We start from the raw sequence: 12,790 nt of genomic DNA on the forward strand, positions 1-12,790 counted from the left end.
ACAAAAGCCATTTTACTTCCAATAATCAAAACCGTCTCCCTCGTAAATCACTTTCAAAATATCGGTTTTACAATGCGGTTCATATCTTTGTTCTTCGCTATATTGTTTGTTTTTAAAATAAGGAGATCCCTATTTAGTGTAAGACGGGTAATACCTTTGCGTGCCAAAAAAGCCGTGGTGTTCAAGTTTACAAACGTTGTATGTTTGAGCTACAATGAATCTTGGTTTATTTTTCATAACTGACGGCTGAAGGCAGTCAGTCGGGATAAGGTGATCTTAAACATAAACGGAACAGTTGTTCTTACTTACTTACACATGCTGATGATGAGGTGGTATTACCACAACAAGGTTACTTTGGACACAAATGTAAGTTTTGTATTCACCGAGGATCTTCGCGGTTGAATTTTAAAAAATATTTCATGTGCAAATATTATTTCGTACGAATGTTTTAAAAAGGAATGTTTTCTGTGGGGGTATAGAGGTATTAATAAAATTGCACCGTTTCCATTAATAGGTTACGCTATATTAAGACTAAATTTTTATAACCAAAGGAACAATCAAACAAAAAATTGGTCTATTTAGTTTAAAATCGCTCGCATTTTATATCCGAAGTGAAAATATATAAAGCTTAGTCCCATCTAAATGAATGAGCCTTTGTTTTATATCCAAAATCAATTTTACTGTCAATACCCAAAAACTGTCTTTCCCGTGGATCACTTGCAAAATATCGGTATTACAATGCAGTTCATGTATTTGTTCTTTGCTATATTATTGGAGATCCTTCTTAATGTAAGACGGGTAATACCTTTGTGTATGAAAGATATAAAATTTTTTCTTAAGGAAGCCATGGTGTTTAAGTTTACAAACTTTGTATGTTTGAGCTACAATGAATCCTGGTTCATCTTTCATAACTGCCGGCTGAAGGCAGTCAGTCGGGATAAGGTGATCTTAAACGTGAACGGAACAATTCTGCATCCGGCGTACTCCATCATGGTCCACGCTAAGGTATTTAAAAAGGCTAATGGATATAAGCCATGGATAATTGAAACCAAAGTTGATGTCTGTCGTTTTCTCAAGAAAAGTTATGATCCCATCGCCAAACTAGTTTATGGTCTCTTCAAAGAGTTTTCCAATATTAACCACACCTGTCCATATGTGGTAAGGTTTGTTTACTCAATATTATTGAACTATTATTTAATGTTGTTAATGTTCAGGGTCTACAGGATGTACGGGGCTTTTATTTGAGGTATGAATTAGTAGGTCTTCCCGCTCCCAGCGGTGATTACATGCTGATGATGAGGTGGTATTACCACAACAAGCTTACTTTTGACACAAATGTTAGTTTTGTATTCACCGAGGATCTTCACGCTTGAGTTTTTTATGACAGTATAAGGTTATTAACACAATTAAACTATTTGCTTCAATAGGTTACGCTATATTAAGCCCACGTTTTTAAATTAATGGGTCCGATCAAGCAAAAAATTACTCTATTCAGATTAAAATTACCATACCGTTTATCTTATCGTATTCATGATTATATAGGTTAAGCTCAAATATATAATGTTTAGTTCCATCTAAAGCACTATGAGGTCAAGCCTGCTTACACTCCTATTCCTCGGGATATATTTTTCAAATATTGTAAGTTGCATAAATATTCTTTCACGCTTTATTTAAAAGTCTATCTCTTAGCATGCAGTGGTTTTTAAATTCACTAATTTTGTGTGTGGCACCTATAACGAATCTTGGTTTGTTTTCACCAATTGCCGTCTGAAAGCCGTGGGTCGAGACAAGGTTGTATTTAACATGAATGGAACTATTCTGCAGCCAGCCTACCGCATCAGGTTGTACTACCAGATATTCAAAAAGGCTAGCGGATACAAGCCCTGGGTAGTAAACGGATCTCTCGATGCATGCAGATTTGTTCGAAATAGGTACGACGCGTTTGGAAGAGTTATTTATGGGCTTTTTAAGGAATTTTCCAACATTAACCATACCTGTCCGTATATGGTAGGTTTTCCTTGAAAATATATACAAGAAATTCCACACATTTTCTTGTCTTTTAGGGACCGCAAATTCTAAAGGACTTTTATCTGAAATATGAAAGACTACTTCTTCCGTTTCCTTCTGGTGATTACCTTTTAGCCTTACGATGGCATTTTGATGAAAAATTACAATTCGATACAAACGCAAGTTTTTCCTTGGTGGAAGATCTTGTTCTAGCTAAATTGTAAAATACGATTCTTCATTAACAAGTTATTGTTGTCAAACAGTAAAATACAATTCTTAATTAAAAAGTTATTACTGCAATGACAGTATTATGTATTGAAGAGTTTATAAGGTTTCGCAATAAATGTATTTTAAACCTGTATTTTAAACATTTTTCCCAAATTTCCAAAAAAAATAAAGTGTTTAATAAAGTCGTGCTTATAACTTTTAAAATTCCATTAATTTAAATATAGCTTCATTCCGAACATGAAGATAGGAATCACATCTAAGGCCAATGTCTGTTTTATTGCCAAATGACTCGGCTGGCCGACAAATTCTATCAATTCCTCAGATCACTTGGGAAATATCGGCTTTACAATGAGGTTTATATCTCTGTTTTCTGCTTTGTTGTTGGCTTTTCAAATAAGAACACATTTTTTAAGTGTAAGACGTGTACAAACTTTGCAAAGCCTTTGCGAAATTTATTCATCTGTTTTTTTTAGGAAGCCGTGGTGTTTAAGTTTACAAACTTTGTATGTTTGAGCTACAATGAATCCTGGTTCATCTTTCATAACTGCCGGCTGAAGGCAGTCAGTCGCGATAAGGTGATCTTAAACGTGAACGGAACAATTCTTCATCCAGCGTACTCCATCATGATCCACTTCAAGGTATTCAAAAAGGCAAACGGATATAAGCCATGGTTGATTGACACCAAAGTGGATGCCTGTCGTTTTCTGAAAAAAAGTTATGATCCCTTCGCCAAAATTGTGTATGGTCTCTTCAAAGAATTTTCCAATATTAACCACACCTGTCCATATGTGGTGAGGATTGTTTTCTCCACAGTATTGAACAAATATTTAATGTAATTGGTGTTTAGGGTCTGCAGGATGTACGGGGCTTTTATTTGAGGCCTGAAATAATGGGTCTTCCCGCTCCCAGTGGTGATTACATGCTGATGACAAGGTGGTATTTACACAACAAGCTTACTTTTGATACAAATGTTAGTTTTGTATTCACCGAGGATCTTCACGCTTGAGTTTTTTATGACAGTAAAATGTTATTAACACAATTAAAATTTTTTTCTTCAATAGGATACGCTATATTAAGCCTACGTTTTTAAAATAAAAGGCCCGATCAAGCAAAAAATTACTCTATTCAGATTAAAATCACTAAACCGGTTATGTTATTGTATTCATGATTATATAGCTTAAGCTCAAAAATATATTGTGTAGTTCCATCTAAAGCACTATGAGGTTAAGCCTACTTACTTACTTAAGCCTACCTACTTACAATATTCCTCGGGATATATTTTTCAAATATCGTAAGTTGCATAAATATTCTTTCTGGATTTATTAAAAAGTCAATCTCTTAGCATGCAGTGGTTTTTAAATTCACTAATTTTGTGTGTGGCACCTATAACGAATCTTGGTTTGTTTTCACCAATTGCCGTCTGAAAGCCGTGGGTCGAGACAAGGTTGTATTTAACATGAATGGAATTATTTTGCAACCAGCCTACCGCATCAGGTTATACTACCAGATTTTCAAAAAGGCCAGCGGATACAAGCCCTGGGTAGTAAACGGATCTCTCGATGCATGCAGATTTGTTCGAAATAGGTACGACGCGTTTGGAAGAGTTATTTATGGGCTTTTTAAGGAATTTTCCAACATGAACCATACCTGTCCGTATATGGTAGGTTATCCTTTAACGATAAGACATAAGTTGAACAAATTCTTTGGTTTTTCAGGGACAACAAATTCTAAAGAACTTTTATCTGCGATATGACAGACTACTTCTTCCGTTTCCTTCTGGTGATTACCTTTTAGCCTTACGATGGCATTTTGATGAAAAATTACAATTCGATACAAACGCAAGTTTTTCCTTGGTGGAAGATCTTGTTCTAGCTAAATCGTAAAATACGATTCTTCATTAAAAAGTAATTATTGTCAAACAGTAAAATACAATTCTTAATTAAAAAGGTATTACTGAAATGACAGTATTATGGATTGAAGAGCTTAAAAGGTTTCGCAATAAATGTATTTTATAGAACGCATTTTCACCAAATTTCCAAAAATAAAGTATTTTTCCGTGCTTATAACTTTTAAAATTCCATTAATTTAAATATACCTTCATTCCGAACATAAAGATAGGAATCACATCTAAAAGCACTGTCTTTTTTGTTGCCAAATGACTCGGCTGGCCGACCAATTCTATCACTTCCTGAGATCACTTGGGAAATATCGGCTGTACCATGCGGTTTATATCTCTGTTTTCCGTTTTGTTGTTGTCTTTTCAAATAAGAACACCCTTTATAAGTGTAAGACGTGTATAACCTTTGCAAAGCCTTTGCGAAATGTATTCATCTGTTTTTTTAGGAAGCCGTGGTGTTCAAGTTCACAAACTTTGCATGTTTGAGCTACAATGAATCCTGGTTCATCTTTCATAACTGCCGGCTGAAGGCAGTCAGTCGGGATAAGGTGATCTTGAACATGAATGGAACAATTCTTTATCCAGCGGACTCCATCATGGTCCACGGCAAGGTTTTCAAAAAAGCAAATGGATACAAGCCATGGATAATCGAAACCAAAGTTGATGCCTGTCGTTTTGTAAAGAAAAGTTATGATCCTATCGCCAAAATCGTTTATAGTTTGTTCAAAGAATTTTCCAATATTAACCACACCTGTCCTTATGTGGTAAGTGCTCATACATACTCTAGAAATTTGATCTATAATGTTATTTGTATTAAGGGTCTGCAGGATGTACGGGGCTTTTATTTAAGACCTGAACTAGTAATGCTTCCTATCCCAAGTGGGGACTACATGCTTGCAATTAGATGGTATTTTAAAAAAAAAACTCATTTTTGACACAAACGTGAGTTTTACATACACAGAAGATCTTCGACATTAAAAGTAACACGTATTTTAATCGAAAAATTAGTACGAAACAAAAACATTGAAATAAAAACCTTTTATCATTTGGAGTATGGCCAAGCTTTATTATTCGCGTCTTAATCGGACTATTATTTTCGAATTATATTGTTCACAAAATTACAAAGTATAGAACAATTTTTTCTATACTATTGCCCATGAATGCCAATTAATTTTAGCACATATGTATACCTTAATTTTGAGTCTTGCTCTGTTTTACTTTTATAAGACTCGACAGACCAAAAAATTGAGTCATTCTCGTAGATCATTTGCATAATACCGGCCTTAAAATGCGGTTCGCATTTTACTGCGCCATATTAATGGCTTTTCAAATAAGAAGATCCTTCTTTGGAGTAAGAATGTTCGTATTTGGACGTAGTTTATGGTATAAGTGTATGTTTTTTAGGAAGCCGTGGTGTTTAAGTTTACAAACATTGTCTGTAAGAGCTATAACGAGTCTTGGTTCATTATACCCTTGCAGAGGGTATTATAATTTTGTCCAAAAGTGTGCAACGCAGTGAAGGAGACATCTCCGACCCTATAAAGTATATATATTCTTGATCAGGATCACCTCCTGAGTTGATATGAGCATGTCCGTCTGTCCGTCTGTCCGTCTGTCCGTCTGTCCGTCTGTCTGTTTCTACGCAAACTAGTCTCTCAGTTTTAAAGCTATCGTCTTGAAACTTTGCACACACCCTTCTTTCCTTTGCACGCAGTATATAAGTCGGAACGGCCGGGATATAACTGATTGATCGGAAATGGTATAACTTTGGTGTTTTTAGAGTTAGAGAGTTCATGAGAGCTATTGACATGAGAGCTATTTTTGGCAAAATAATACGACATGCCAAATTTCATAAGGATCGGCCGACTATATCTTATAGCTGCCATATAACTGAACGATCGGAAATGACCCAACTTTCGTGTTTTTGAAGATAGAAAGCTGGAACTTGGTACAGATTATATTTTTGGCCAGTTAATCCGACCTACAAAATTTCATTAGGATCGGCCGACTATATCCTATAGCTGCCATATAACTGAACGATCGGAAATGACCCAACATTCGTGTTTTTGAAGATAGAAAGCTGGCACTTGGTACACATTCTATTTTTGGTCAGTCAATCCGATCTACCAAATTTCATAACGATCGGTTGACTATATCTTATAGCTGACATATAACTGAACGATCGGAAATGGTATTTGGTAGAAATATCAACTTTCGAATTTTTGAAGATAGAAGCTTGGGACTTTTTTTTAGATTCTTTATTGTAATTAATTGGTTTTATTATGATGTAATCATAAGGATCGGCCAACTATATCCGATGTTTGCGATATATATCCGGTTATAGCTGCAAGGGTATATAAACTTCGGCTCCGCCCGAAGTTAGCTTTGCTTTCTTGTTTTTCATTACTGCCGATTGAAGGCAGTCAGTCGGGATAAGGTGATTTTGAATGCGAACGGTACCGTTCTTCACCCGGCTTATTCGATTAACATTCATGCCAAGGTCTACAAGAAGGAAAGTGGATACAAGCCATGGCTACTGGAATCGAAAATTGACGCATGTCGCTTTATGAAAAGGAGTTATGATCCTTTTGCCAAAATTGTGTATGATTTTTTTAAGGAGTTTTCTAATATTAACCATACCTGTCCATATGTGGTAAGTCGTGAATTTGTAATATTATTGTTGAGTTTTATGTAAATAATCAAATTTCCCAGGGCCTGCAGGATCTAAAGGGCTTCTATTTAAGGCCTGAACTATTAATGCTTCCCATTCCGAGTGGGGATTATATGCTTTCATTGAGATGGTATTTCCACAACAAACTAATTTTTGACACCAACGTTAGTTATCAGTTCGTTGAAGATCTTCGTTTAGGAAAGTAACAGATTTGTTTAAAAATACATTTTTTATTTACGTTGAATAGGTGTCTAAAAATATTCATGACTTCAAGTCGGTTTATCGTCAAGGAAATTAAAGGTTTTTACCCCCAAAACGGCCACGTATTAAGAACAATTACTGTACAATTTAAGGCAATAAGATACGCCACATTAAACCAATGTTCTTGAAATTAAAGAACTGATTAAGCAAAAAATGACTCGGATAGATTGAAATCACAATAACGTTTATCATCCCTATGAAGATTAAAAGCTCAGGTTGAGATATATTCCGTTCAGTTTCTTTCAGAACACTATGAGGTTAAGCTCCATTACTTTCCTCTTCCTTGGAATATTTTTGCCAACTTTTATTGTAAGCTAAAGTCTGGAGTATAATATTTATTTTATTAAAATTCAGAACTGATTAGGACGCATTCGAATTCAGATTCACAAACTTTAATTGCAAAAGCTACAACGAATCTTGGTTTGTTTTCCACCAATGCCGTCTGAAGGCCGTGAGCCGAGACAAAATTGTGTTCAACATGAACGGCACGATACTGCACCCGGCCTACCGTATTAAAATTCATTATCAGGTTTTAAAGAAAGAAAATGGATACAAGCCCTGGCTTATAAACGGCTTTCTTGATGCATGCAGGTTTCTCCGGAACAAGTACGACCCTTTCTTCAGAGTCGTTTATGGGCTTTTTCAGGACTTTTCAAACATAAACCACACCTGTCCGTATGTGGTAAGTATGGTATGGTATTTCCTAAAAACCTACTCAAACTTAATATTATTTTTATGTTTAAGGGAACCCAAATCCTTAAGGATTTTTATCTACGATATGACAAGCTTCTTCTCCCTTTTCCAACTGGGGATTACCTTCTGGCCTTACGATGGCACTTTGATGAAAAACTACAATTCGATACAAACGCAAGTGTGACCATTGTGGAAGATTTATTTAAAACCAAGTCATGAAACTTTATTATATTGTTTTATTACTACTTAAATTTTTTATTCATATACTTTAATTAAAGCTAAAAAATTGGATTATAAATAAATTTTTTTATGTTGAAAACGTGCCGATTTTTTATATGAAAAGGAAAGGAAAAGTGGAAAATTTTGTAATATTAATGTGCGAAAATGAGATTTTAATGTAAACAAGCAAATCGCTTTTAAATAAGCAGCAATTAAAATCGCATCTCTGCTGGGAGCCCAAATAACATAATTTGGTGTCCAATAATATGTTTATTACGATGGCAACATTCTGGCTGGTCAGTGCCTTTTTCGGAGCCTTTCTTCTCTTCAGTTTGGATTTCAATGTAAGTGACTTATCCTTCTTGAATCAAAATCTATCAATCAAAATTAATTTCAGGATGCAGTCGTGTTCAAGTTCACCAACTTTGCCTGCGAGAGCTATAACAAAACGTGGTTTACTTTCTCCCACTGCCGACTCAAGGCCATCAATCGGGACAAAATCGTCCTGAATATGAATGGAACCTTGCACTATCCGGCCCACAAGATCAAAATTCATGGTAAACTTTATAAAAAGGAAAATGGCTACAAGCCGTGGCTCTACGAGAGAACTGTGGATGCTTGTAAGTTTATGCAACAGAAATCTGACCCCCTAGTCTCCATTATGTATAACTTGATGAAGGACTTCACCAATATCAACCACTCTTGTCCGTACGTGGTAAGTCTAAAATTATCTATGATTGCCATGTGTCTTGATGATAAACTCTTGCAGGGTCCTCAGATAGTTAAGGACTTTTATCTAAAGCCAGAACTACTGCGTGTACCAATTCCCACAGGCGAGTACATGTTGACCCTAAAGTGGTTCATCGACAAGAAGCCACAATTCGACACTAATTTCAGCGCTGCGTTTGTTGAAGATATTCTGGCAAAAAATTAATATGAAATTAGAAATAATAAATGTCTTACTGCGGATAGTTGTTCAAACTGTTTTTTTAGTTACAAAGGATGTTTGTAATTATTTTGTTTAGTTTTTTCCTTCACTGCCTTGCGACGGAAGTCAGCGACCACTTTTTTGTTAACCAGAGAGACTTTTTTGTTTCGATGTGAAAGACACCAGACTTGCACAACATTATTGATGAAATTTGTTGCAAAAAGTGTATGCCAGAATATTCAAAACATTCAACTAAAAAATGTGAATAAATAATAACTAGCTTGGCTTACCCAATTGACCCAATTTTTTATTGTCTTTGTGGAGTATAAGATCTGGAAAGAAAAACAATTTTTGGTGTTTAGTTAATTGATTAATGTAAACCAGTTTCACAATCTATTTTTACAAGAAGTCAACAACTTTTTGTGGCTAAGCAGGCGCTAATGAAAAACACATTGCCACAAGAAGCCGCCAAGTCGAGATAAACAAAGCAAAGTGCTTGCCCCAAAAGAACACAGCTCCGGCTTGCGAGGCAAGCTACCAATTTTAGGCATATGATATCGTCATAGCAGAAGATGCCCAAAGCGATGGAGGTACAAGCAAGACTCCAAGACAAGCAACTGGCAGATACAGATTCTAAGACAGATACGTGGAGGGAACGTTTGAGTGATCTCTCTGGCTTCTAACGCAAGCAAGAATTCTCGAGGTCATCCACTTTTGTTATGGAACAGCCAGCCAGCTAAGACACACCCTGCCCTCCTCATCCTCATCCCCCAGCTATACCCTGTATGTTCTCTATTCTCGGACACTCTTGACCAACATATACTCTCATCGCGCGAAAACTAAAACTTGGCTCTGTCCGGTTTTTCTTTTCTAACGTTGCATTGCTGGTTGCTGCTACTACTGCTGCTGCTGTGTGGTTTTTACTTAATTTACTTTACTGTTATGTTTTTGCTTTCCGCTTGTTAGGCAAGCCAAGCCAGCCAAGACAGGCGCTGCAGTTGCTGCCATCGATGTGTGAATGTGTATCCGTCAGATACGTTTTGGCCAGTTCTCTGTGCAACACTCATGTCGTCATACACTTGACATTTGTTGGGTGTGCAACAGTGGCGTGGGCCCAACATCATTTCATAACACAACCAATCCGAAAATAATAACAAATAAATAAATAAATCCAAAGAGCGAAATGCCAAAGGTTAATGCCAACCTGATTCCACTTATTTCGGGTTATAACTACTACAATATTTTGTTGCGGTCAGATTTTGTAATTTGTTTTCGATGTCGCTTCGACTCGACGATTATGCAATCACCTTTTGGGACCACTCTTTCGATATGGCCATTATCAACGCCATAAACAATTAGTGCAGGCTCACATCAATATCGGATTTTGTTTACCTTTATTTGGGTGTTTATGGCTTTGATTTTTATTGGTGCAGCATTTCATTTGCCGAGAGATTCAGATAGAAGTTAATGGCTATAGGCCTTATACCTCATTGGCAGTAAACAAAGAAGAAGCTTTGTGCGTCCCATTGACATAGTTTGCAATTTATGAAGTTTTATAGCACTTTTGGTCCCATATATGTCCGAGATTGGGTCCGATTCCGTGTGACCTCCTGACAAAGGCCTCGCCGATCGCAGATGACCCAAATACGCTTGAGTCTTCGAAATGGTCTATAAACTTTTTGCTGAAGAAGCACGGCAGTGAGAGAAGTAATACGAAGCGGTTTGAAAAGTTTTCAAAAGAATAAAGCCAATAACTCCACATTGATAGACTAAAGAAATAAACTTATTATTCCAATCTCTTCGTTTGAAATCCAATTCAGCATAAATCTTATATTTATTTTGTCTGCTTTAAGCCCGACAAGCATTTGCGGTAATGGAGGGTAAGCCGATGCTTTTGACAACTTTAATATGCTGGAGAGATCGCTGTTTGCTCGTGGTTGGGGGTGTTTACCAAGAAGGGGACTCTGAGTAAACTTTTTCCAGATAGCTGGTACTGGGACCGACGCTGAGACAAAAGGCGTGAAGCCTAAACCGATGATAAGTGCCTATAATGTCTATGAATATCCGGGCAGACACCAAGTTGCGCCATGCCGAAAGACCAAGAACCCCGAGTAGTAGACACACAATGTCAGCCCAAGGATCCACGGCTGGGGGAGACACAAAAAGGGTAAGGAACCATAATGACAACATGACATGCAAAGTTTTGTCAAAGCCCAGACAGGCAAACAATGTTCGAGTTGTGGATGAGGATGAGTTTCTGGATGAAGATGAGAATGAAGATGAGGACGAGGATGAGGATGAGCATTTCGCCCTCGGAGACATAAGTAGCCAATGCGGCTGGATGCGGGCCTTAATCAACTCAAGAGCGAGGGAAGGCGGTTGCTGATTCTTTATATTTTGCATTTTTTACATTTTTTGTTTAGCACGTTATATGAATAACTAATTGAGAGTGTACACCGTACACCACAACACGTACAAAGAGGTACCCGAGGCTAGCATGGCCAAAGCACTGAGGAAAGTTTCAAGAACCCAAAGATTTAAAGTCTTAAACTTTAAAGTTCTAAATAGACATATTCGTGCAGTGCAATGTATCCATTAGATACATGTGAGCGAGAGTTTCTTGAGCGAGGGCACACTGCCTGTTGAGGGCGGGCATCTGCTGCAGAGCCGACAAACCATGACTGGGCATAACATCCAACAGCCAACATCCAACATCGAAATCTCGACTCCATGAAGAAGTGGAGTAGGACAGCGGCGGCTGAAGCATTCGATCTTCGCTTCTTGGCTCTTTGGGCTAAACTGGTAGCACATTTCCTTCTTTCTTTTACTTTTTTTATGTTTTTGTTTTTGCCAGTCCAGGGCTGAGTCATCCTCAAGTCGGCAGTCGACTGCCAGTGTTTTGCATTAGGCCAAGTTCGATGACTAAGCAGACTTGATTTCTGGTTCTCCCTTCCCGGCCTGCCCTGAGCCCGGTCTGCCGGCCGGCATAACTTCAATGTGACCGCATCTTAAGCCTGATTGCTTGCCTGCCAGCCCAAGCAGATGTTGTCATGTTCATGGCTGTTGGCCAGACATTCTTGAACTTGGACGGTTGGCAGCCGTTTAGGTCAATGGATTTGGATTCGAAAGGGTGTCGCTAAAATCTCCTCAAATCTGTAGAGTTTAAAGGGAACCTACCTTTCCGTTGACCAATTCACAAATTGAAGCTAAAACCCTATTACTACCATTTTACGCTTTATATAAGTGGCTCTCAGTTCATCTTTCAATACCCAATTCCATTTAAGCGGAGCCAATTAAGACTTGCACAAGCAGTTGCATCAGTTTGGCCCAAACAGACTTGTGAAAAGTCATAAAACTATTTTTATTGCAGTTGCTCATTAAATAAGCTCGTTAAATCAAATGCATTAGTTAAATGCGCGAAGAACATGCCGAGGGAGAAGGCCGGGCACATATTGTACAATATTATGCAAAGAAAACAAAGAATTGTTCTCGTATGGGTACTTTTTCAAAGCCAATGCTTGCGAAACCGTGACACATGGCGAAGGCCAGTACGGGATGGATGCTGCTTTTTTGATGTCTAAGCAAACAAAAATAAAACATGACAAGCTGGGGGAGCTGGGGAGCTAAAGGGGGAGCTAACTGAATACAGAAAATAGAAATGCACTTTTGAAGAGCCCCTGCTTGCGGTTAACTGCTGATTTGATTAATTTCTACCGATCTCCACTGCGCCTTAGCCATATGGCCTATAATTTACGCTCGTTTGCTCAATTTGCTCGGCCACTTCCCTCAGTTCCAGTTTTTTTCAATTGCAATCGATACTTAGTTTCCATTTCGTTCGCCAGCAAAGTTCAGCGTCTCCATCACACAGATACAGATACAGATACCG

General features: G+C 37.5%; 5 protein-coding genes across 13 annotated transcripts in view; 4 read left to right on the top strand and 1 right to left on the bottom strand.

The window, feature by feature from the left end:
- The window catches only part of smash (smallish), a 71,019-nt gene that overhangs the window by 33,970 nt on the left and 24,259 nt on the right, over nucleotides 1–12,790 (bottom strand). For all 9 annotated transcript variants that reach the window (XM_070281903.1, XM_017237287.3, XM_017237286.3 and 6 more), the window contains one exon: nucleotides 9,195–9,236. The gene's annotated coding sequence lies outside the window, so the exon portion shown is untranslated. The remainder of the gene's footprint in view (nucleotides 1–9,194; nucleotides 9,237–12,790) is intronic.
- LOC108122557 (uncharacterized) lies at nucleotides 739–1,373 on the top strand. The gene is made up of 2 exons (XM_017237187.2): nucleotides 739–1,158; nucleotides 1,215–1,373. The coding sequence occupies exons 1-2, from the start codon at nucleotides 739–741 to the stop codon at nucleotides 1,371–1,373; spliced, it is 579 nt and encodes a 192-aa protein (XP_017092676.2).
- LOC122321540 (uncharacterized) lies at nucleotides 1,804–3,445 on the top strand. The gene is made up of 3 exons (XM_043211683.2): nucleotides 1,804–1,887; nucleotides 2,709–3,026; nucleotides 3,083–3,445. Exons 1-3 carry the CDS (start codon nucleotides 1,804–1,806, stop codon nucleotides 3,239–3,241), a joined length of 561 nt encoding a protein of 186 aa, XP_043067618.1. The 3' UTR covers nucleotides 3,242–3,445.
- On the top strand, nucleotides 3,454–4,134 carry LOC122321541 (uncharacterized). Its single transcript, XM_070280695.1, has 3 exons — nucleotides 3,454–3,526; nucleotides 3,585–3,895; nucleotides 3,951–4,134. The coding sequence occupies exons 1-3, from the start codon at nucleotides 3,454–3,456 to the stop codon at nucleotides 4,116–4,118; spliced, it is 552 nt and encodes a 183-aa protein (XP_070136796.1). The 3' UTR covers nucleotides 4,119–4,134.
- On the top strand, nucleotides 8,255–11,290 carry LOC108122556 (uncharacterized). The gene is made up of 4 exons (XM_017237186.3): nucleotides 8,255–8,320; nucleotides 8,374–8,691; nucleotides 8,746–8,879; nucleotides 11,122–11,290. Exons 1-4 carry the CDS (start codon nucleotides 8,255–8,257, stop codon nucleotides 11,288–11,290), a joined length of 687 nt encoding a protein of 228 aa, XP_017092675.3.

The sequence above is a fragment of the Drosophila bipectinata genome, chromosome 3R (assembly GCF_030179905.1).
Source record: "Drosophila bipectinata strain 14024-0381.07 chromosome 3R, DbipHiC1v2, whole genome shotgun sequence".
Classification (NCBI taxonomy): domain Eukaryota; kingdom Metazoa; phylum Arthropoda; class Insecta; order Diptera; family Drosophilidae; genus Drosophila; species Drosophila bipectinata.